Source organism: Zingiber officinale, chromosome 4B (assembly GCF_018446385.1).
Source record: "Zingiber officinale cultivar Zhangliang chromosome 4B, Zo_v1.1, whole genome shotgun sequence".
Classification (NCBI taxonomy): domain Eukaryota; kingdom Viridiplantae; phylum Streptophyta; class Magnoliopsida; order Zingiberales; family Zingiberaceae; genus Zingiber; species Zingiber officinale.
The window spans coordinates 116,500,840-116,525,318 of record NC_055993.1 but is presented as its reverse complement, the minus strand read 5'-3'; the positions used below and the strand labels follow the sequence as shown (position 1 = coordinate 116,525,318).

At 39.6% G+C, this 24,479-nt stretch overlaps 1 protein-coding gene across 1 annotated transcript; it reads left to right on the top strand.

Moving 5' to 3' along the window:
• The first annotated feature begins 447 nt into the window (after window positions 1–447).
• LOC121976147 (PRA1 family protein H-like) lies at window positions 448–8,409 on the top strand. Its single transcript, XM_042528165.1, has 4 exons — window positions 448–1,000; window positions 1,086–1,225; window positions 7,950–8,021; window positions 8,097–8,409. The coding sequence occupies exons 1-4, from the start codon at window positions 552–554 to the stop codon at window positions 8,180–8,182; spliced, it is 747 nt and encodes a 248-aa protein (XP_042384099.1). The 5' UTR covers window positions 448–551; the 3' UTR covers window positions 8,183–8,409.
• The last annotated feature ends 16,070 nt before the right edge of the window (window positions 8,410–24,479 follow it).

The following is a 24,479-nucleotide window of genomic DNA, read 5'->3' as shown; positions in this document are numbered from 1 at the left end:
ATCTAAAAAATAATTTTCTATTTTTCTAAAAAATATTATCTATTTTTTAAAAAATAGACATGAAAATATAAACCAAACATCATTTTTCAAAATACATATTTTTTTAAAAAATAAAAAATAAAAAATACATAAATCAAACGCATCGAGTTACTTTATTGAAGAGTACTTAACATACCCAATAATAGCAACCCGGATCCTCTGGATCGCTTTTTGCAGTCCGGAGGATGACTCCTTGATATGGATTGATGGGGATGAATGACTCCCACATATTTTATGAATAGAGACTATTCATTTTATCAATGGAATCCATGCTAAGGGACCATCCCTGGACCGTTTTCCCAATTACGGATTCATGGAGGCCCAAAATTGGTCCGCTATATCTGAAATTCCAGGGCCGATTCAAATCAACTTTAAGCAAATCGGGTACGCATGTGGGTATTTCAGAAAATCCGACCCGCAATTCCTTCTGGTGGCCTGGGTGCGGCATCCCCAATTCCTTCCTCTTGCGACGGGAGTAATCGTCGTCGTCGTCGTCGCCTTCCAAGCAATCGATGGCCTTCGCCGCCAATCCTTTGTCCCTCAGCGTCACGGACGCCGCCTTCGAATCATGGCTTCGTGACAATGGCTACCTCGAGGTCCTCGACGACCGCGCCACCGCTGCCGGGGCGGCCTCCCCTTCCCCTTCCTCCTCCTCCGCATCCCCCCTCCCTGATCTCCTCCGCCCTAGATCCAACGCCGACGACTCCTTATCCGCCTTTCCATACGCCTTCTCCTCTCTCCGATCCTTCGCTTCCCTCTTCACCCTCAACCCCTTTGCTAAGCTCACCGCCGAGGATCTCACCCGCAGCACCCCCTCGTGGACGCTCGAGTTCATCGGCAGCGGAGACTCCTACTCGTGGCCAGCCGGGCCGTCCCAGGCCAGGATGAGGGTGCAGGAGAACGTTCGCCGCTACGCCAGGAACTATGCGGTGCTGTCTCTTCTCGTCTTCGCTTGTTCCTTGTGAGCGGCCTTTTCTTTTCTTTGGTTGTTTGCCCCATCTTGCTTCGCTTCTTATTGGATTAGGTTTTATCCGTCCGCATGACAGGTATAAGATGCCGGTTGCCCTTTTAGGTTTGCTTGCGTGCTTGTTCCTGTGGGAGCTCGTGAGGTTTTGCAGTGGTAGGTGGCATTTGGAGGAAAGGAGCCCTGGATTGAGGCAGGTTCTAATTTATGCTGCCCAGCTTGGTGAGCTACTTATTTCTTTGTTCAACAATGCAATTTAAGTAAATAATTCATTTCTTTTGTTTCATACGCATGCGTGATTGTCTTCTTGTTGTCATCACCATAAAATCTTTGAAGTTGAGACATGGATTTCCCTTTTGGCTTTTCTATTTCTTTTTTGATGTATCGAATATGGCCTTTGCACTGGATTCATTATGTGATCCTTCTAAAAAATTATGAGATTAGAGGGTGTCACAAGAGGGCTTGGACAATTTTGGGATAAAAATAGCTCCACGTGTTGCTTTATTATGTCTCGCACTTGACCCATAAGTTGATCGGTTTGGCATATGTTGAGAAAAGAAAACATCATATGTTTTTTTTGTAAATAAAAAATACATAAAAGAGCATTCCTAGTATGCTTGGTTCTTGCTACTACTGCAATGAGTTACCTTAGTGTCTGACCTTCTGTGGTGGAATAATCTTAATAAGGTTACATTATTCAGCTCTGATACAACTACGAAATCTAAGCTCAAGATTGGATGCTTTATTATGTTTGAACTAGGCTTGTTTTAAACAAGCTTGATTCAACTGCAAAATCTATGCTTGAGATTTTCTTGTTTCAACGTCTGAACAGTTTGTTCTAAACAAGCTTGTGCTAGATCTATAAGTTATTCATGTTAGAGTTTGATGTTATCTGGAACATACTAAAGCTGATGCTTAAATGAATTTGATACTGATCTCACAAGTCATACTTGTACTAATCTATCTAAGAAGATAATGAGAAGTATATCTATATCTCATCAAAGTTATCAAAGAGCCTATGAACAATCCTTTGTGTGAGCTTGTAATGAGTTCATTTATTAGCTTATAAAATGATACTACCTTTGTGCTTATAGACATGTATGTTCAAGAGCTTGTAAACTGGTTCACAAATAAACAAGAAGGTAAAGAAAGTTTGTTCATCAACACAAAATCTCCTTGTTCGTGAGTAGAAATTAACTGGATTTTGGATCTTTGAAGCTCAACTTGTTTTAGAGATGGAGCTAACTTTGAGTTCAAATTAGGTTAAAAAGATTTAATAATGTACTGAGTTGAGTTCAAATTAGATTTTATCAAGTTTATCTCTGAGCTTCTATGAGTGTTTTTCTTGTTTTCATTTCTAAGCCTCATTCAGTCGTATGCATTATATTTTTATAGGTTAATTTAACATATTAATCTTTCCTATCTGCTTGTTGAGCAGTTCACAATGGTTGAATCATATATAATGTCTGTGTGTGGGTGCACTATTGGTTTCTTGTTTTGTCTGGCCTATGTCTCAACAACACGCACATGATGTGTTCTATCTTTTGTGTTAATAAGGATCCATTGGAAATATCACAAAGGTGATAGAGATGCAAACAACTATATTAGTGTGCATATTTTGACTTGTCCAATAGGAACTATAAATCACAAATATGAAAGGACCTATCCAGCAATAGGAGAGATGATGGTTGCTGGAATATATTAAATGATGTGACTGTGCTTGAAGAATTGTAAAAATGAAAGCTATTGTAATCTAGCTTCAACCATGCTTGATTGTCAAATAATACTCAACTGATAACTATAACTGAGTGTGCACATATTGTAGATTGGTCGACATTCAAATCATATTCTTTTTCCATCATGGTGGATGTTCAATTTCATGCAAGATGTTATGGTACTTTGAATTAATGTTTCAAGTGCCTATGGTTACTAGGGATAGAATGGGCGGGGCAGGGTAAGTTTTTTAACTTTCCATTCCTACCCAATATAGAAAGTGGGCCAGAGCAGGATAGGTTATGGAATAAATTCGTCTTCCCTATCCCCTCTTTGCCTCACTCCTTTGGGTCAGGTTTAAGACAAGGCAATCAAATATAGCTGAATATCTGGAAAATATATGTACAGTAAACTAAATTATATTCAGAGCAAACAAGTGGCAGGCAAGACAAAATTTTTTTATCGCATACAAATGAGTGTTGATCAAAGCAGGGGCAAGTTGCCATCTCTAATCAGTATTGGTCAACACAATCGAAATGTATTGTTTCTGCTGCTAATTGATATTGATACTTTGTGAGCATGAGGTAATATCATTGTGCTTCCCATATCGTCACAATTTCAATGGTATTGATCAAAACTAGGACCATCTGGTGCCAACTGATACAAAAAGATTTTCTTCTATTGACTCATCCTTTGATTATGTCAGCGCTAGTGATGGGGAGGAGATAAACAAGTGAGGGGGAGGGAAGAGGGGAGGGAGGAACCGAAGCATTAATTGTGGCAAAGAGGAAGAGTGATGTTAAAGGTAGCGAAACAATGATGTAGACGTGCTACATACCTATGGATGTTCCGTGTCTAGTTCTCTTACATCATGTCTAACTTAATTGTTATATATTTATGGATGTGTGGAGAAACTAGTTGCAAGATCAAATGTGCATGGGAGAAATATTTAATTTGGATTTTGGAAAGTTATTGATCTCACTAGAATGCAATAAGAACCAATGCTTTCATTTGATGCATGTCACTCATTTTGGTTTCAGTAATTTTATTATTAGCTAAGATGCTTGTTAGATTTTTGCAACTTATTAAATTGGAATTCAATTAACTTTCTACTTATTAGAGACATATTTGGTGATAAACAACTTTAGTAGAAAAAAGGTTATAGGATTTAAACTCATTTGAGTTGACCTTGGCACATTCACACTTCTCGTGAACATGCTTGCACAGTACTAATACCATACCATTTTGGCTTCAGACTAAAACTCCAACACAGATTGATATTTAAACCTTGCTTTTAAATTATATGGCATTAATTCTATGTGATGATAATGAAATTTGTATAAAATTTGACTTTATACAAGCTATACTCTTTTACTGGAATTCTGTGAACATTGAATCCCACTTGAATATAAAGGCCTACTATTCAATTGTCACTCAAATTCTCTTCTTTACAATATATTTTGGGATATTGTAGGCTTGTAGCATATAATGGAAGCGTGCCCATAAAAACTATATTAGGGAAACTCACACTAGCTGATGTGCCTGCACATGCAATGTTAGATGATGCGAGGATCACAGTTTGGCCTGAATTTTATCTTTTTTAATACAATAAAACTGATGTCCTCTTTTTCTATCTCAAAAGAAATTTATGGGTCTGGAAATAGCTCTGCATTTCTCACCTTCATAATGTAAGAGATAATCTATGTGCAAATGTTGTGTCTGTAGAGCATTACCAAGGCTTCTTGCTGCGTATGAGTTATTGGCTCAAGATCTATATCATTGTAGATCTAGAGATTATACGTTTTCAGGCAATTTAAGAAGAAATACCTAGCTGACAAGATGACTTATTGAATTTGTCCAGAATAGGGTAGTCTTTCCTGGATACCTTTATAAGATTTTAATTATGTATTCATATATAATTATGCCAGTAACAGTTGTTTGAGGAAGACACGTGAGACATTTTCAATCTGTTCTACTTCAGTTTCCTACATTATGCTTTCTGAAGCACCAACCTTTAACTTAATCAGTTATCTTTTTCAAGGTTTAAAATTCCGACCCGTGCCGAGATTTTGGTCTTGGACTGGAACGATACGGTTTCGGTACCATATTGTGTCGTGCCGATATAGTTTCGATATTTTTTTAAAAATAAAATATATTAATTAATAAAGTCTCTTTAGATTATCTCCATCATAATTAGGAGTTGATTAAAAAAATTAACTTAAGTTTAATTAAAAAAAATCTGAAATTTGACACCACTCGCGAGCCCACACGACTTCGGTGTTGTCGCAGGGTTGCGCAACCAACCATGGCCGCGGGGATTGCATGACTCTTTCGGCGCGACCACGTTGGTCGTGCGACCCCTTTGCAATGAGCGCAGGGTCGCACGATGCCTCCACGACGACAGCGGAAGGGTTATGCTACCTCTCCGCTACTGTTGCAGGTCGAGTCTGCTGTGATCACGGGGTCGCGTAACACGTCACACTTGTCGTGGGTTTGGTGCCGAGGTCGTGCCGGTGCCGGTCGCTGAGCGGAACGAGAGGTTTCGCCCGTTTTGGCACGACACTTTAAACCATGATCTTTTTTTACCCCAGATTTCTTGTTGTCTCCTTGATTTCCTTCACCCTAGTTTCTTAAATTTGTCAAAGTAAAGGCCTTTCAAGCTTGTAAAAGAGAGGAGAAACAACAATAGCATTTCTTGAAAAAAGTAGAAAAGTGTTTTTAGTCATGACAGGATGGTTGTTTAAAAGCAATCATAAGTTTAAAAGCTAAAATAAGTGATGAATAAACTCTTTTTATGTTAGTCCAAATTTCATATAGAGATTGTGCTCCAACAAATGAAATCTAGGAAATAAAGAGAGGAAAAAACAGTGATTCCAATATTCCATATTTCAAAGAAGAAGAAAAATCTTGCTGCAAAATTGCGTTTCAAGAAAAAAAAAGGAAATGAGATTTTAAGGAAGAAAGAAAATGAAAAATGATGAATCGAGATGCATAATGGCCGATGAACCTTTACTGGAATTCTGCATTGGTAATTCATTGTGATACCACTTGAATTCCCGAGATTGAGATGGCTTTACAGCTTACATTGCTGAAAATCTGTTTAAGAGTCCTAGACACTAACTGTTTCTAGGATTCGGCAATCGTCAGAGTATGCTACTCTGGTAGGAGTCTCAAAATATACAGCTGTTTGGATATCTAAACTTCCTTAAACATATTGTTACTTGGACTTGGAATAGCAGTATTGAACAAGTATCTGAATCTGGGTATAGAACACATGACATTATCGAATAAGGACATGGCGTCAAGGGGATCTTGGTGGACAACATAACATATCTTTACTATGATCGTGTTGTATCAATATCACTACAGCTAAACAAAGGTTCCTAGTAACAGAGTTTGATAGCAGGACAAATTTTGCAGATTGCTTGCTAGCACACTTGCTAGTTGTCATTCCTTTTCGGGTAGTATAGTGCTCGTCAAATGAAAATGTTAAAAAAAATGCATTGGTGCATATGTTGGCAAAGGTCCCAATGATTTCTCTTTTTTTACTGTCACTTGGTACACTACAATTTTTTGGTTTGGGTGTTTTGCATAATTCTCAAGACTGAACAATGCTAGAATCATAAGAAAGGGATTAAATGTGCCTCCTACTGTTTTGGTTCTTTCAATTTGGTATGTTGTGTATATTTTCCTTATTACTTAAGCCATAAAACATTTTATTGAATTAATTTACCTCTTACAAGTACAAAAATAATATTGATTTGCTAATTGTTATTAAACATCACTTAACTCTTAAGCCCTTCAAGCCTACTAAGTGCATGTTTGGCGTGGCTCATTTTTACCTTATCTATCCCCTTAAAAGCAAAAACCTGGCCTAACATGTTTTTCATAAGGGCAGTGCACGAAGCTCTTGCCAATGTGGGGTCCCGAGGAAGGGTCTATTGTACATAGCCTTATTTGCTTTGCAAGAGGTTGTTTCCAAGACTCGAACACATGACCTCTAGGTCACAACAACAACTTTACTTTTGCGCCAAGACTCCCTTTCATGTTTTTCATGAGCTATTGGAAAAAAATGTTAGCTTTTTTTAAAGAATAATAAGAAAAAGCAAAAGCTAGGGTAGGGTAGGGGAGCTTATGCTTCTCTTTTTTAGAAAACACGGCGTTTTTTTTATGTAATTTGTTTTCATAAAAATCACTCTTCAACTCTCTTCAGCTTCAAATTGCCCTTGACAAATTCTCTCCTAGCCCACAACTCTTCAAATGATTCTCGACAACATATCTTAAAAAAGAGCTTTCTTATCTAAAAGTTTTAGAAGGTATTTTTTTTATAAACTCTTCATAAGAGTTTTTGGCCATAAGATAAGCTGGGCCATATGCATATTTTGAGTTCCAACTGAGTGTCTTTCCTATAATGTATCAAGACAGACCATAATACAATCTCTTACTTTTTATGGATAGGTAAAAACTTTTCACCAGATGTCTTCTGGGGTTCATAGTACGGTTCGTGCATGTAATCATCATACTTCGTTAAACAAATATAGTATGCTCACCTGCTGTAAAAGTATTTTCATTGGTGCCCATATTTGGTGTTTCTTTCACTGTTTTTGTAGTATCAGTTATGTTTTCCATCTGTCTCAAGTTGATAGTACTACATAGAAATCATCGTGCAACATGATAACTCACTTAGAATTACTGGGACACCCTTCACCCTATTATTAATATCCTCTTCTCTCCATCAAAACAACTGTTATAAACTGAAGCTTGTGCCAAGATGCATAGTAATTTGAATAACCTTTTTAGTCATCATATCAATCAAAAAGTATGTTTTGTCAACATAAGATCTTTAACTTATGAAATCTTCGCAAATTTGTGAATCAGTGGTAGTGCATAGTTCATTTGATACTTGGATGGCATGGTACTACCACTATCCAATTTTTGTTTTTCATGCTGACATCTGGTGGGCATATAATGAACTCTCATACCATATAAGTTTCTTCTAAGGGTTATGCCTTCCCATTCCTTCTACTGCACTTGATGTGCGCATCGGGTAGCTAGCTTCTCTATATAACCTGCAGATTCTGCATGTGCAATTCTGACCGACGGGGTAGTAGATTTACTCTGCATATGACACCCAGTTGTTGTTTAGGCATTCTTACCATGATTTTTCACTTCCCTTTTCTGGTTTATCTCTATGAATTTTTTTTATTCAATTTTCTATTCTTTATTCCTACAGCAACTGCAATGGTACTCTACATGTGCAACCTTCAGCTCGCTATCGCTTGTGCAGTTGGAGTTAGCTATGCCGGTAATTAACACCTTTATTTATCCACGCTTCTCATTGATGTCATCCTAGTTGTAACCTTAAAAATTTTCTGGACAGCAATGATTTTCCATGCATTTCTGCGCAAGTTAACTCCGAGATCCATTGGCGGAGGTAATCAGCATAAAAGATTTCTGAAAAAGTAACATGAAGTGCAAAATAAAGTGGAAAATTGATTGTAAGTTTCTAACATCCTGTGCCTGCTAAAGCTCTAAAATTGTATTTGCTGCCATAAGCTGTTGCTACATTAGTTTAGTTACATGGATAACTATAGCTCAGAATAATATCGATGGAAATGTAACTGAAGCCCCTAAGACTTCTGAAGTATATGTGCACACAAGTGACAATATACTTTTAACTAGACTTTCGCAGGGATCATATTCGGCTAACATATTTTTTTCTCCTACAAACCCACATATATGTTTCGACTTGGACAACTAATAGAAGAAGAGGTAGGTAGAGGAAATGTAAGCTCATGTCTGCCTCGTTTGTTTTTAGTTTCCATTAATTCCCAAGCAGGTTGTTTAATTTCTCATGCACAGTTCTCCTCAGCCACCAATACCATGCTGTATTCATTATCCCCAGTATTGCACATAACGACATTCTGTGTGACAGTGATGCTGGAAGAATTGGAGAATAAAAGGCCCTGTCTCGCACCACGTGTAATATGTATCGAGAGACATTCCTCCATTTTAAGTTAGGTCATATCCACATGCACCTCGAATAATATTTTAATATTCCATGCAGCAATAATTAGTCAGCCACATGAGCCCCACCTCTTCCCAGAGCTCGGTCCTGAGCGAGTAAAAGCTACGAGGTGCAGCTGCCAATTGGGAGTAATGTTTTGGTTTGATTCCTTTTGTGATCTAATTACACGGATAACCCCCTCCATCCTCTGTAAGATCATGTTCGTCGTTCGGATAGGTTTAGTAGTTAGCGTATGAGGTGTTGTCATAATGAGATATGGAGTTCAAATTTCGATAAAATCGAGGTAAATATTTTCCTTATGTGTTAGTCACTATTCGAAAAATTAATAGTCGTTCATGATTTACTTTTTCCGTGTTGACCTTGGGACGGATTGATAGAGACATTGAGGGTGAGTGTATTAACTTTTTGTCACAATGTTCGTCCAATGACACTGATGGGAACTCATTTATCTCCAATGGATTTATTTATTTTTTATAATCTAGGTGTTCATCCGACTAATTATTCTCTATTCGTCTATCAGATAAATAATTATTCACAATAGATAAGCATAGAAAAGGATATGCTATTCATTCTTTCTTTTGCGTGCACCTCTAGAAAACACGGCATAAAGAGGTTTGTTTTTCTGGCCTCTTTAATCTATAGCTAGCGTGAAGAAGGATTCGTTTTACTGTGCTGAGCACAGTAGCACACACACAAGATGTGAGTAAATATCATGAGCTAACCTGGCCAACCATGCAAGCATGTACCCCACTAACGCACTAACGCAACCCACCGAGATCAATCTACAGCAAGACGAATTTCTCATGCAACGCAACGTCGTGACTGGTAGCCCCACAATCATCGAGCCGTACCATATAAAATTAATTATATCCCTTTGATCTAACCCACCTTTGTGTTTGTGTCATTATATATACGCACCATAACCTTTGCCCATTTAGCCAAACCAGCACCCTCACAAATCATCGAACACCTTATCTGCTGTACTGATCCTGAGCAGCAGCAGCAGCACGCGGTCATGAGCAGGCGCAAGCAGAGCACGTCGACGGCCGGGCCGCCGCGTACATCATGAGGGTCCGGGCCAAGTGCTGGTCCGAGGCCGCCACCTCCGACGGCGCCGTCGCTCCGCCGCCACTTCGAACGCTCGTTAATTATTACTTGAATAAATATATATATATATATATATATATATATATATAAAATAAATTTTATGAAAATGTTTATATAAGTCCCTTTTTTTAATATCAGCCGCAAACTTTTTTATATGGTAAATAATGAAAATTTTCGAATGCCCAATCAATTCTTCATTAATAAAATTTAATTAACAATCTTTTTACAATGTCCAATGTCCAACGGCATTTTTCTAAAGTGCGCACGTCGATTTGAGATTTTAATATTTATCAAAGCGCACTTTATATATATATATATATATATATATATATATATATATATATATATATATATATATATATATATATATATATATATATATATCGTGCGTCGCGTGTGTAATATAATATAATGAAATTACATTGATCATTTATAATGAAATTATATTAATTAAAATATTTTAATATTAAAATACTAAAGTAGAGTCATTAGGGTAAAGTATCTGACTTTTGAAAATCTGAATTATTTGAGTTTTTGAAAATCCGAATTGTTTGGATTTTCGAATGTCGCCCTTACGACTTCCCTATGAAAAAATTAATTTAATTTAATATTATACTTATCTTAGTAAAAAAAACTAAGAAAAGTATATTTTTTAACATTGTTGACCTAAAATATTTATATAAACTTCTTTGATCATAGTGTTATCAATTCTAAGATTAATGATGAGAAAAATTCATAATAATATAACGTAGCTCAGTCTCGAACTTTAGATCACTGATTATTTCGCTTGTAGAATTACTAATAAACCTTGGAATTATTTTTAGTGTGAATAGAAAAAAGGATATTAACATAAATTCATTTTAGGTTTCACCAAAGTTAGTTAGTAAAGAGGAAAATTTATATATATATATATATATATATATATATATATATATATATATATATATATATATATATATATATATATATATATATATATATATATATATATATATAAAAGTAAACATTTTATTTAGAGTTCTAAGAATATTCATATAAACTTCCTTATCTAAAATATATAATTTACTGTAAATAAGTTATTTTATCAAATTTAGATATTCATTTTTCAATACATGCCTATGCGCGACTCCTGTATTAGCACCAGTGACGTGGCTTAATTTATTTGTTTTTTCTGTTCTTTGACTTTCCACTTCACAGAACTTCTGTGAACTTTAATTAAAAGTTCAAAACGAAACTAGGGCAAAGGCACACTCGTCGCCCTAGCGTCGTCCTCGCCGCGCACCTTCCTCCTCGTGTTTTCGTTGGCTTCCTTCCTCCTCGCACCCCTCGCCTCCCCTCGACCGCGAAGACTAGGGCAGAGTTGAACTCGTCGCCCTGACAAGTTCCTCGCCGCGACAAGTTCTGCAAGCCAAAGGGGCGAAGTTAGGGCATGCCGTCCTCGCCATGCACCTTCCTCGGAGCTAGGGCACGAAGCTAGGGCGTTCTCTCTCGGCAAACCTCCGACGCGAAGCTAGGGCACGAAGCTGTAGGGGATCGATGGCCGTCTTGAAGGGGGATTGGATAGACGACACCCCCAAATCGATAACTTCCTACATTATTGTTAACTTGCGCAGCGGAATAATAAAAAAACAAACAAGCTAAACACTAAAGGAAAGAAACAAGCAAACCGCTAACACGTTGTTTAACATGGTTCGAAGATTAGGGCTCCTACTCCACGGCGTGTCCTTGAGGTGGACGATCCCGATCCGTCGGTGGATTAGCCCCCGGTAAACTCTGGCTATCTCAAGTAGTTCCTTGTGGGTGGAGAAACATCACCACAATACTCACAAACACTTGAGAACAAGTAGACTACTAATTAGGGTTTACCACCACTAATTTCGTGAGGGATAACCAAACTTCCAAGCCTTAGTTATATAGGTCGCAGGTTGAAAACTCTGCCTACCAGTTGACTGCCAAAACATGCAGTCGACTGCCCTCTGTGGAAATTTGACCGTTACAACCCAACGACTAGATATCAGTCGACTGCTAAAACAAGGAGTCGACTGCTCCACATTGACCGAGCGAACAGAAACATTCTGTTCACTGCCAGTCGACTGAACCAGTCGACTGCTAAAACATGCAGTCGACTGCTACAGTAACGCTACAGTAAAACCCTAAAACTAAGATTTTACTCTGAGTACAATCTCTCGTGCACTTGTACCCTCACCCTTATGACTCACTTGACGCTTCTTTGCAGCCTTGACCTCTTGCCTTCAAGCCTACTTCCTTTAGCTCTCGTCCTCGGATGCATACAAGCTCGCGGCTCGTCCCCAATTCCATCCTTCGTGTATGCCTCGAAGTCGCTTCCCTCGGCCCTTGTCCTCGCTTCCTTGTCCACGGTCCCTCGGATGCTCCATCCTTCACCGGACCCGAAGCAATCAACCTGAGTCACATGTGTATCCTGCATACCTGCACACTCACATACACATATCAAATAACAAGGGTGAACCTAACTTAAACCCTTTGCCCAAACACCAAAACACATGGTCCCGCGGACCATTGGGATTGCTCCAACAATCTCCCCCTTGTTGATGTTTGGCAATACGTTTAAGTTAGGGAAAACATAATAGCAAATAAATATGCTAAAACAAATGGACTTACGTTGCCAAGGCTACATACTTGGATTTACACCGTCGAATGGACTTACGTTGCCAAAGCTACACACTTGGACTTACACTGCCGAATGGACTTACATTGCCAAGGCTACACACTTGGACTTACACTGCCGAAACAAAATGCAACATGCATCGGAACCTATCCCAAGGCTCCTACACCTATGCTCCCCAATGAGCTAGGATTTTACCACAGGATTTTTTAAGAACCTATCGCAAGGCTCCCCCTATGCAAAGGCACTTTCAGGTTTTCCCAACTTAACCTTACTTCTCCCCCTTTGCCTAACATCCAAAAAGTTCTCCAACAATATCCCAAATGGTGAAAACTTGTCATCCAAATTGATCCTAAACTCATGTATTTATCCTCCATGGATCTCATACACCTATACGAGCTGACCCGGTCACAAACAGCGCTGAAAAATAGTTTCAAACTGGTATCAGTTGACTGTAGGAAGTGTTGGTGATCGGACGGCTGGCTTGAAGGGGGGTTGGATAAACGGCACCCCTAAATCCTTGCTTCCTACACTTGTTAGCCTACGCAGCGGAAATACAAAACAAACAAACTAAACTAAAGGCAAGAATAAGAAAGAATGCAAACCGCTAACAAGCTCATTTACGTGGTTTGGAGACAACTTGCTCCTACTCCACGGCTATCCGTAAGGTGGACGATCCCTCAATCCATCGGTGGATTAATCCCTGGAAACTCCGGCTAGCACAATCCTCCCTGTCGGTGGAGAAACCTCGCCACAACTCGATCAAGAGCACTTGGATTGCTAGGGCACTATTTGACTACTAATTAGAGGTTACCCACCACTAATTTCGTCAACTATAACTAAGCTCCCAAGTTTTGGTTATATAGGTCGCGGGTTGAAAACCCCGCCTACCAGTTGAATGCCAAAACATGCAGTCGACTGCCCTCTGTGGAAATTCGACCGTTACATCCCAACGACTCGATACCAGTCGACTGCTAAAACTAGCAGTCGACTGGTGCAGTCAACTGCTAAAACATGCAGTCGACTGATCCACACTGACCAAACGAACAGAACCATTCTGTTCGCACTTAGTCGACTGCACCAGTCGACTGCTAAAACATGCAGTCGACTGCTACAGTAACGCTACAGTTCTGCTACAGTAACGTTACAGTAAAATCCTAAAACTAGGATTTTACTTCGAGTACAATCTCTCGTGCACTCGTACCCTCACCCTTATGACTCACTTGACGCTTCTTTGCAACCTTGACCTCTTGCCTTCAAGTCTACTTCCTTTGGCTCTCGTCCCTCGGATGCATTCAAGCTCGCGGCTCATCCCCAATGCCATCCTTCGCGTATGTCTCGAAGTCGCTTCCCTCGGTCCTTATCCTCGCTGCCTTGTCCATGGTCCCTCGGATGCTCCATCCTTCACCGGACCCGAAGCCATCAACCTGAGTCACATGTGTATCTTGCATACCTGCACACTCATATACACATATCAAATAACAAGGGTGAACCTAACTTAAACCCTTTGCCCAAACACCAAAACACATTGTCCCACGGACCATTGGGATTGCTCCAACAATCTCTCCCTTTTTGATGTTTGACAATACGTTTAAGTTAGGAAAAACAATAGCAAATAAATATGCTAAAACAAATGGACTTACATTGCCAAGGCTACACACTTGGACTTACACCGCCGAATGGACTTACGATGTCAAGGCTACATACTTGGATTTACAACGCCGAATGAACTTACGATGCCAAGACTACACACTTTGACTTACTCCGCCGAATAGACTTACGATGCCAAGGCTACACACTTGGACTTACTCCGTCGAATCACAAACAATGAAGCATGCATTTGAACCTATCCCAAGGTTCCCCCTACACCTACGCTCCCCAATGAGCTAGGATTTTTACAACGGGCTTTTTAAGAACCTATCCCAAGGCTCCCCCTACGCAAAGGCACTTTCAGATTTTCCCAACTAAACCTTACTTCTCCCCCTTTGCCTAACATCCAAAAAGTTCTCCAACAATATCTCAATTGTTGAAAACTTGTCATCCAAATTGATCCTAAACTCATGTATTAATTCCCATGGATTTCATACACATATAAGAGCTGACCCGGTCAAAATCCAGTACTAAAAACACTTTCAGACTGGTATCAGTCGACTGCCCCCATGAAAACAAGCTTATAGAGACATTTTGTGCTCATGAATAGTGTTACTAGTCGACTGGTAACTGTACCAGTCGACTGGTACACTATTCATGAAAAAATCAACATTTTCTAGTCAACTTCAGAAATGCGCCAGAAATTCCACAGACCTCCAAAAAATCTCAAATTTTGTGGAGAGGTCTATTATATCAATGTCTACTTGGGAAAAATATATATATAAATATATCTATCACCAATCCCAAGATTGACACAAAACACAAAACTAGCTAAAAAGTTCAATTGAACCTTGACCTAAAGTCCTAGTTTTGGCTTCCTCTTGATGTATTTGCCTATACTAACCCATAATGCATCCCTAGCATTAGTTTATATGTCATCTATACATCCAAAACCAATTATCATGCTATATGACCCCAATGTCATATTTTCAAGCATGAAACACAACCCATGTGTACCAATTCCCTAGGTTTGAGACTCAAGTCCGTCTCCAAACCACTTGGCATATTCCATGACTTAACCTAGACTCCCAAGTAAAACTCACTTGAGATCCATTGGCCATGAGCCCCAAATTGACTTTTTGAGCTCCCCCTAGAGCTCTTAACCTTAGCCACCTCCCTAGGTGACTCATCCACAATGACTAGGGCACATCGGTGCACCTCCGATGACACTTGGCCTACAAACCTAACTTTCTTAACCTTGGACACTTTGTCCTTTGTTAATTTTTCCTTACCTTTAAATGACTTTTCCTTGCCATTTATTGACTTCTCCTTGCTATAGTCATATGCAACCCTAGCATAAGACTTTCCCTTAGCTTTGGAGGACTCTCCCTTGTCATGATCATTTGCCACCCTAGCATATGATCTCTCATTAGCCTTGGAGGGACTAGATCGGTATCCCAAGCTCGATCTATCATGGTTGGGTCTTTGGCTACCCAACACCATATTTAATTCCTTAGATCCGACATTGAATCTCTTAAGGAATTGTTCTAACTTATCAAGCTTTCCCCTTAAGGCTTGATTCTCCTTCTCTAGGTTCCTAACCCTAGAGTTAATTTGTCCAAATTGGACATTCCTAGACCTACCCTTTCTAGGCATATGTCTCCCCTTCTTGGAATTAATGTCTTGGGTCTCCTTAGGTCTATCATTACTAGATTTATCATGAATGAGTCTCCTAGGGTTATGATCTACATTTACCCTATTTCTATCATGATATTTAAAACCAAAATTTTGCATGGGTAAATAATGGAAATTATTTCTAGCATGCATGAGAGTATAAGAATTTGAATTACCTTTCAAGTTAGGGTATACCTCCCTTACCCTTGAAGCTCCCCCTTAATTTGAGCTCCTTTTCTTCTCCCATTTCTTTAGATGTGCAAGCTTCTTGATTTCCCCCTTCTTGGGGCATTTGTTGTGGTAGTATCCCTTCTCCCCACACGTGAAGCACACAATGCGCAATCTCCTCATTTGGGCTTCTTCATTCCTACAACCTTTGTTAGTGTTTAAATTAACTTGAATGAGTTTAGGATTTACCTCTTTCTTACCCAATGGGCACCTACTCTTGTAGTGTCCTTTTTCATTGCAACCGAAGCAAATTATGTTGTTCTTTGACTTCACTTCGGTGGAGGTGCTTGCTATGTTGACTTCCAAGACTTCTTCTTCTTCACTTGTCTTAGAATCTTCTTCAATTCTTGAGGATGTAGATGATGCCTCATCTTTCTTCTCCTCCTCTGATGTTGAGAGTGACTCAACTTCGTTTGCTCCACCTCCTCTTCTTGAGCTACTAAGCCCATCTCCTTGGGCTCCACATCCGATTGGTCCTTCTTCTCCTCTTGGACCACTTCATCAATTTCTTTGGACTTTTCTTCTTCTTCTTCTTCTTGTGTAGGCATAGGCTCTTCCCATTTAACCTTCTTTATCTTGCTCCACAAATCATGGGCGTTCTCATATTTACCTACACGGCTCATCACATTAGAAGGCAACACATCAATTAAAATTGATATTGCCTTATTGTTTGCCTCCGATCTTGTGGTTTGCTCCTCCGTCCAATGACGCGGTCGGAGTTTCTTCCCTTTCTTGTCCTTCGGGACTTCAAACGGCTCTTCGACCACCATCATGGTGTCCCATTCCGTGTTGAAGAAGACCTCCATTTTCATCATCCAATATGTGATGTCCCCAAGGCTTCCTCCTTCAAACTTTGGAGGTTCAATCAAGCTGGTCATCATGTGCTTCCTTGGCGGTTAGTCCAACGGAGAGCGACCTCGCTCTGATACCACTTTTTGGTGATCGGACGACCAGCTTGAAGGGGGTTGGATAGACGGCACCCCTAAATCCTTGCTTCCTACACTTGTTAACTTGCGCAGCGAAAATACAAAACAAACAAGCTAAACTAAAGACAAGAATAAGAAAGAATGCAAATCGCTAAAAAGCTCATTTACGTAGTTCAGAGATAACTTGCCAGTGCTCCACGGCTGTCCGTAAGGTGGACGATCCCTCAATCCGTCGGTGGATTAATCCCCGGAAACTTCGGCTAGCACAATCCTCCTTGTCGGTGGAGAAACCTCGCCACAACTCGATCAAGAGCGCTTGGATTGCTAGGGCACTAGTTGACTACTAATTAGAGGTTACCCACCACTAATTTCGTCAACTATACCCAAGCTCCCAAGCTTTGGTTATATAGGCCGCGGGTTGAAAACCCCGCCTACCAGTTGACTGCCAAAATATGCAGTCGACTGCCCTTTGTGGAAATTCGACCGTTACATCCCAACGGCTCGATACCAATTGACTGCTAAAACAAGCAATCGACTGGTGCAGTCGACTGCTAAAATATGCAGTCGACTGATCCACACTGACCGAACGAACAGAACCATTCTGTTCGCACCTAGTCGACTGCTCGGTCGACTGCACCAGTCGACTGCTAAAACATGTAGTAGACTGCTACAGTAACGCTACCGTACTGCTACAGTAATGCTATAGTAAAACCCTAAAACTAGGATTTTACTCTGAGTGCAATCTCTCGTGCACTCGTACCCTCACCCTTATGACTCACTTGACGCTTCTTTGCAACCTTGACCTCTTGCTTTCAAGCCTACTTCCTTTGGCTCGTCCCTTGGATGCATTCAAGCCCGCGGCTCATCCCCAATGCCATCCTTCGCGGGGCACGTATGCCCCAAGTCGCTTCCCTCGGCCCTTGTCCTCGCTGCCTTGTCCATGGTCCCTCGGATGCTCCATCCTTCACCGGATCCGAAGCCATCAACCTGAGTCACATGTGTATCCTGCATACCTGCACACTCACATACACATATCAAATAACAAGGGTAAACCTAACTTAAACTCTTTGCCCAAACACCAAAATACATGGTCCCACGGACCATTAAGATTGCTCCAACAGGAAATACCAGTCGACTTGGTCGCTACTAGCTGAGCGAACAGAATGCTTCTTTTCGTTGCCAGTCGATTGCTAAAACATGCAGTCTACTAGTGCAATCGATTGCTAAAACTAGCAGTCGACCGACACCCTTTTTAGCCTTTTTCAACATTTCTCACCTAATTTCATAAATATACCAATAATTCTACAGATCTCCAAAAATCCTCAAATTTTGTGGAGAGGTCTGTTTAACCCATGTCTACTTGGGAAAAATACATTCAAAAATGTATCTATCACCAATCCCAATATTGACACAAAATCCAAAACTAACTTAAATGGTTCAATAGAACCTTGACCTAAAGTCCTAGTTTTGGCTTCCTCTTGATGTATTTGCCCATACTAACCTACAATGCATCCTTAGCATTGGTTTGTATGACATCTATAAATCCAAAATCAATTATCATGTTATATGACCCCAATGCCATATTTCTTTGCATGAAACACATCCCAATTGTGCCAATTTCTTAAGGTTGAGACTCAAGTCCGTCTCCAAACCGTTTGACACACTCCATGGCTCATCTAGACTCCAAAGAAAAACCCACTTGAGATCCATTTACCATGGGTCTCAACTTGACTCTTAGAGCTCTTAGCCTTAGTCACCTCCCTATGTGACTCATCTACAATTGCTAGGCCACATCGGTGCACCTCCGGTGACACTTGGCCTACAAATCTAATCTTCTTAACCTTGGACACCTTGTCCTTGGTTAATTTATCCTTACCTTTAAATGGCTTTCCCTTGCCATTTATTGATTTCTCCTTGCCATAGTCATATGTCACTCTAGCATACAACTTTCCCTTAGCCTTGGAGACCTCTCCCTTACCATGATCATTTGCCACCCTAGCATATGAACTCTCATTGGCCTTGGAGGGACTAGATCGGTATCCCAAGTCCGATTTATCATTGTTGGGTCTTTGGCTACCCAACATCATCCTTAATTCCTTAGATTCAACATTGAATCTCTTAAGGAATTGTTCTAACTTATCAAGTTTTTCCCTTAAAGCTTGATTCTCCTTTTCTAGGTTCCTAACCCTAGAGTTAATTTGTCCATATTGAACATTCCTAGACCTACCCTTCCTAGGCATGTGTCTCCCCTTCTTGGGATTAATGTCTTGGTTCTCCTTAGGTCTACCATTTCTAGGTTTATCATGTATTGGTCTCCTAGGGTTTTGATCTACATTAACCCTATTCCTATCATGATATCTAAATCCAAAATTTTGCATGGGCATACTATGATTATTATTATTTTTCGTAGCATGCATGGAGGAATTTAAATTTGACTTTAAATTTAAATTAGGGTTTACCTTACCTTTTACCTTTGGAGCTCCCCCTTGACATGAGTCTCCATTCTTCCTACACTTCTTTTCCCATATCTTCAAATGCGCCAACTTCTTGAGCTCTTTCTTCTTTGGGAATTTGGTGTGGTAGTGTCCCATGGCTCCACACGTGAAGGATCTAATGTGCTTCTTCTCCTTCTTTTTCCTACAACTCAAATTAGATTCTAAATGAATTGAATTGAGTTTAGGAGATACCTCTTTCTTACCCATAGAACATATATTCTTACAGTGTCCTTTTTCATTGCACCTGAAGCACACAATGTGATCTTTTGATTTCACTTCGGCGGAGATGCTTACTAGGTTGGCTTCTTCCAAGATTTCTTCCTCATCCTCTTCACTTGTCTTGGATTCATCTTCAACCTTTGAGGATGTAGATGATGCTTCGTCTTCCTTTTCCTCCTTCTCCTTCTCTTGAGCTACTACATCCGTTTCTTCATATTTTTCTTTTTCTTCTTCTTCTAGTGTAGGCATAGGTTCTTCCCATTGAACCTTCTTTATCTTGCTCCACAAATCGTGAGCATTCTCGTACTCACCTACACGAGTCATCACATAATTAGGCAAAATATCAACCAAAATAGACATTACCTTTGAGTTTGCCTTTGCCCGTGTGGTTTGCTCCAACGTCCAATGTCATGGTTGGAGCTTTTTCCCTTTCTTATCTTTTGGGACTTTGAACGGCTCCTTGATCACCATCATGGTGTCCCAATCCGTATTGAAGAAGACCTCCATCTTTATCATCCAATATGTGATGTCCCATAAGCCTCCGCCTTCGAACTTTGGCGGTTTTATCAAGTCGGTCATCTTCTTGTAGTTGCTCTTCTCGGCAGTTAGTCCGGTGAAGTGCGACCTTCGCTCTGATACCACTTGTAGGGGATCGGCGGCCGATTTGAAGAAGGGTTGGATAGATGGTACCCCCAAATCGATAGCTTCCTACACTATTGTTAGCTTGTGCAGCGGAATAATACAAAAACAAACAAGCTAAACACTAAAGGAAAGAAACAAGCAAACCGCTAACACGTTGTTTAACGTGGTTCGGAGATTAGGGCTCCTACTCCACGACGTGTCCTTGAGGTGGACGATCCCGATCCATTGGTGGATTAGCCCCCTGTAAACTCCGGCTATCTCAAGTAGCTCCTTGTGGGTGGAGAAACCTCACCACAACACTCACAAACAATTGAGAACAAGTAGACTACTAATTAGGGTTTACCACCACTAATTTTGTCAAGGATAACCAAACTTCCAAGCCTTGGTTATATAGGGGGCGGGTTGAAAACCCCGCCTACCAATCGACTGCCAAAACATGCAGTCGACTACCCTCTGTGGAAATACGACCGTTACATTCCAACGGCTCGATATCAGTCGACTGCTAAAACTAGCAGTCGACTGCTCCACACTGACCGAACGAACAAAAACATTCTGTTCGCTGCCAGTCGACTGAACCAGTCGACTGTTTATTACAGTAATGCTACAGTAAACCCCTAAAACTAGGATTTTACTCCGAGTACAATCTCTCGTGCACTCGTACCCTCACCCTTATGACTCACTTGACACTTCTTTACAGCCTTGACCTCTTGCCTTTAAGCTTACTTCCTTTGGCTCTCATCCCTCGGATGCATACAAGCCCGCGGCTCGTCCCCAATGTCATCCTTCATGTATGCCTCGAAGTCTCTTCCCTCGGCCCTTGTCCTCGCTGTCTTGTCCACGGTCCCTCAGATGCTCCATCCTTCACCGGACCCGAAGCCATCAACCTGAGTCACATGTGCATCTTGCATACCTGCACACTCATATACACATATCAAATAACAAGGGTAAACCTAACTTAAACCCTTTGCCCAAACACCAAAACATATGGTCCCACGGACCATTAGGATTGCTCCAACAGAAGCTTCCAGATCGTGCGCCTCACATCCTCGCTCGACCACAAAGCTTCCATCTCGTGCCCCTCACCGCCTCACGCGACCACCGACCCCTCTCTGTAAGGCTAAATATAACCCTGTTCATCTCTGTTTTTTCTTGGAGTACCTTTGTCTTTTCATGATTTTCCCCTTAACTAAAAATACCCTTCTGTAGCTAAACCCTAAAAATCTTACAAAGCTTAATATTAACACCTATGTTTAGCAACTTGATAGCTAATCACCATGGCAGATAATTAATAGTAGGGTTCAGGATGAGTTTGGGCAATCCAGTAGAAACAAATGGGAAATGTGCATTTTGGTTAACAACTGATTTTGGTTAAGGATTCAATTGAGATTGTTAGCAACTTATAATTGGGGAAATGTGCATTTTTATAACCTTTCTTTTTTCCTTATAATCTGGCAGCAGAGTGTTCTGTTTTTATGGATTTCATTTGTTATCTTTGTGTTTTTGTTCTGGTTGCATGCATGAGCTTGAAGTATCACTCTTATAATGTTTTTTTTGGCTATTTGATAATGATATGCAGAATTTAATTTCATCTGCATCTGAAATTTCATATCAATGGGTGAAAATCATGGTGAAGATCAGTTATACATTCCTTAAACTGCAGATGAGCGAAAGCCAAAATATGGGATAGAATTCTCATCAATAGATGAGGCATTTTCATTCTATAACTAATATGCACGCGAATCCGGATTTAGTGCAAGGATAAATAGTAGCAAGAAAAATAAGATAACAAATGAGGTTGTGTGGAAAACATTTGTATGCTTTAAAGAAGGGCATACAGATGATCAACGGAATAAACAAGCAAAGGGTGATCAACGGACAAGGGAAAGAACACGTTGTGAAGTTAGAACTGGTTGTAAGTCAAAGATTTCACTTGTCAACAAACAAACTAGATCTGCATGGGTTGTCACTAATTTCACGGAAGGTCATAATCATCCACTATCGACTCCTTCAAAGGTGCATTTGCTACGCTCACATCGTCAAGCTTCAGTAGCAAAAAAAAAAACATTGACTCAACGGTTTTCAAAGGCCAATGTGCCAACTTGCCAACAAATGTGATTATTGAAGATAGAATATGGAGGGCCCGAGCAAGTAGGTTGCACAGAAAGAGATATTAGAAATTTTCAGAAAGAGTTAAGGGATGAACAAAAAGGTATCGATGCTGAAATACTAATCGAGCTATTTGCATCTGAGAAAGAGAAAAATCCAGCTTTTTTCTTTGAATACCAGACTGATTTAGATAACAGATTCAGTAGATGTTTTTGGGATGATCATGTATCAAGAACGGCATATAGTGTATTCAGTGATGTGGTTGTATTTGATACAACATATAATACCAACAAATATGGGTTGATTTTTGCATCATTTGTAGGAGTGAATCATCATCACCAGACAATTATTTTTGGTTGTGGCTTTATAAGTGATGAGAAAATTAAATCTTTTGTGTGGCTTCTTAACAAGTTCATAGAAGTCATGCCTAAAGGTGCACCAAATGTGATTATCACTGATCAGGATCCTGCTATGACAAAAACCATTACCCAAGTTTTTCCTCAATCAGTGCATCGATATTGTTTGAGGCACATACTGAACAAATTTCTAGAAAATTGCATCCTTTGACTTTTCGGGACTACTATCAAAGTATAAATAATGTTATTAGAAATTCTACAAAACCTAATGAATTTGAGCATTCATGGGAAGAGGTTATCAAGTGTGCTAACTTAGAGAAAAATGATTGATATCTTTGATGTATGAATTGCGACATAAGTAGGTGCTAGCTTATTTTAGCCATGTATTTTGTGTTGGAATGTCAAGTAGTCAGAGATCTGAAGGCTCCCATGCATTTTTCAAGAGATATGTCTCAAATAAAAATTCATTGATGGATTTTGTCATCCGTTTCAATAGGACACTGAGACACTAAAGACACAATGAGTTAGTTGCAGATCATATTGATATGAATGAGCATCCTAGGATTAAGACAAACTGGCCAATAGAAACTCAAATGGTTAAGTTGTATACGAAAAAGAAATGGGTGAAGTTTCAAAGTGAAATGAGTGAGAGTCATGGTTATTATGTTCAACAAGTATTTATGGGAGTTGACTCAGTGGTTTATCATGTGATGAATTTTCAAAGTTGCTCTTCCTCTAAACCAAGGGTGCTCACGCATGACAAAAAGAGGGATAACATATCCTGTAGCTGTAGGAAATTTGAGTTTGATGGCATTCCATGCAGGCATATATTAGCTTTTTTTCGTATCAACCAAGTGTTTTATTTGTCTGATAAGTATATACTCAAACGATGGACACGAGATGTAAAGGTTGGAGCAATATATGCTTTGGGGGTGCAAAATTTTATTGATGATCCAGATAGGGTTTTGATGTCAAGGTACTCAAGGTTATCTTATAAAGCTTCAGTATTAATTGATGATGCATCTTTGACTGATGAGGGGACAAACTTCTTGGATGAGCAATTGGATTGTATTTACAATAAAATTCAAGAGATGAACATTAATAAAACATGTGACAATAGAGGTCAAAGGAAGAAATCTATGGATGAGTCCCCTAATATTATTGATCATTCTTTAGTAAGAACAAAGGGATGTGGGAAGAGATTGAAATCATCAAAGGAGAAGTTAACCTCAAAGTCCCGGTTATGTCGTGGATGTGGGCATCGAGGTGTGTCACATGACAAGCGCAATTGTCCTATTTTACAATAAGGGTATGTGTCGATTAATTCTCCATTTGTATGATAATTTTATTTGCAAATCAATATCTTTTATTAAATGTGTACATTTGACATGGTATTGATTGTCAAATCAACTTTGGATAATCATCATAACAGTGATAATGACACATATGAAGAAGAATTGACATCTATAGCAGGCAAGTACTATCAATTTTTAATTTAAAGTTAGTGGTTGATTGATTGAGATATTAAAATTAATAATTGTCTTTATTATTGTAGGTTCTAACAATATTCGTTAACAAATAATTCGATGGGGGTAATATTATGTTTATTCAATATCATTTTTCCTCTTGCTTGAGTTGGTGATGCAGAAAAAAAAATTAATAGTTGATTGATTGATGTAGAAACAGAAACAAGCTTGAGTTGGTGATGCAGAAACAGAAATATTTAAGCAGGCTGTTTTGAACTCTTT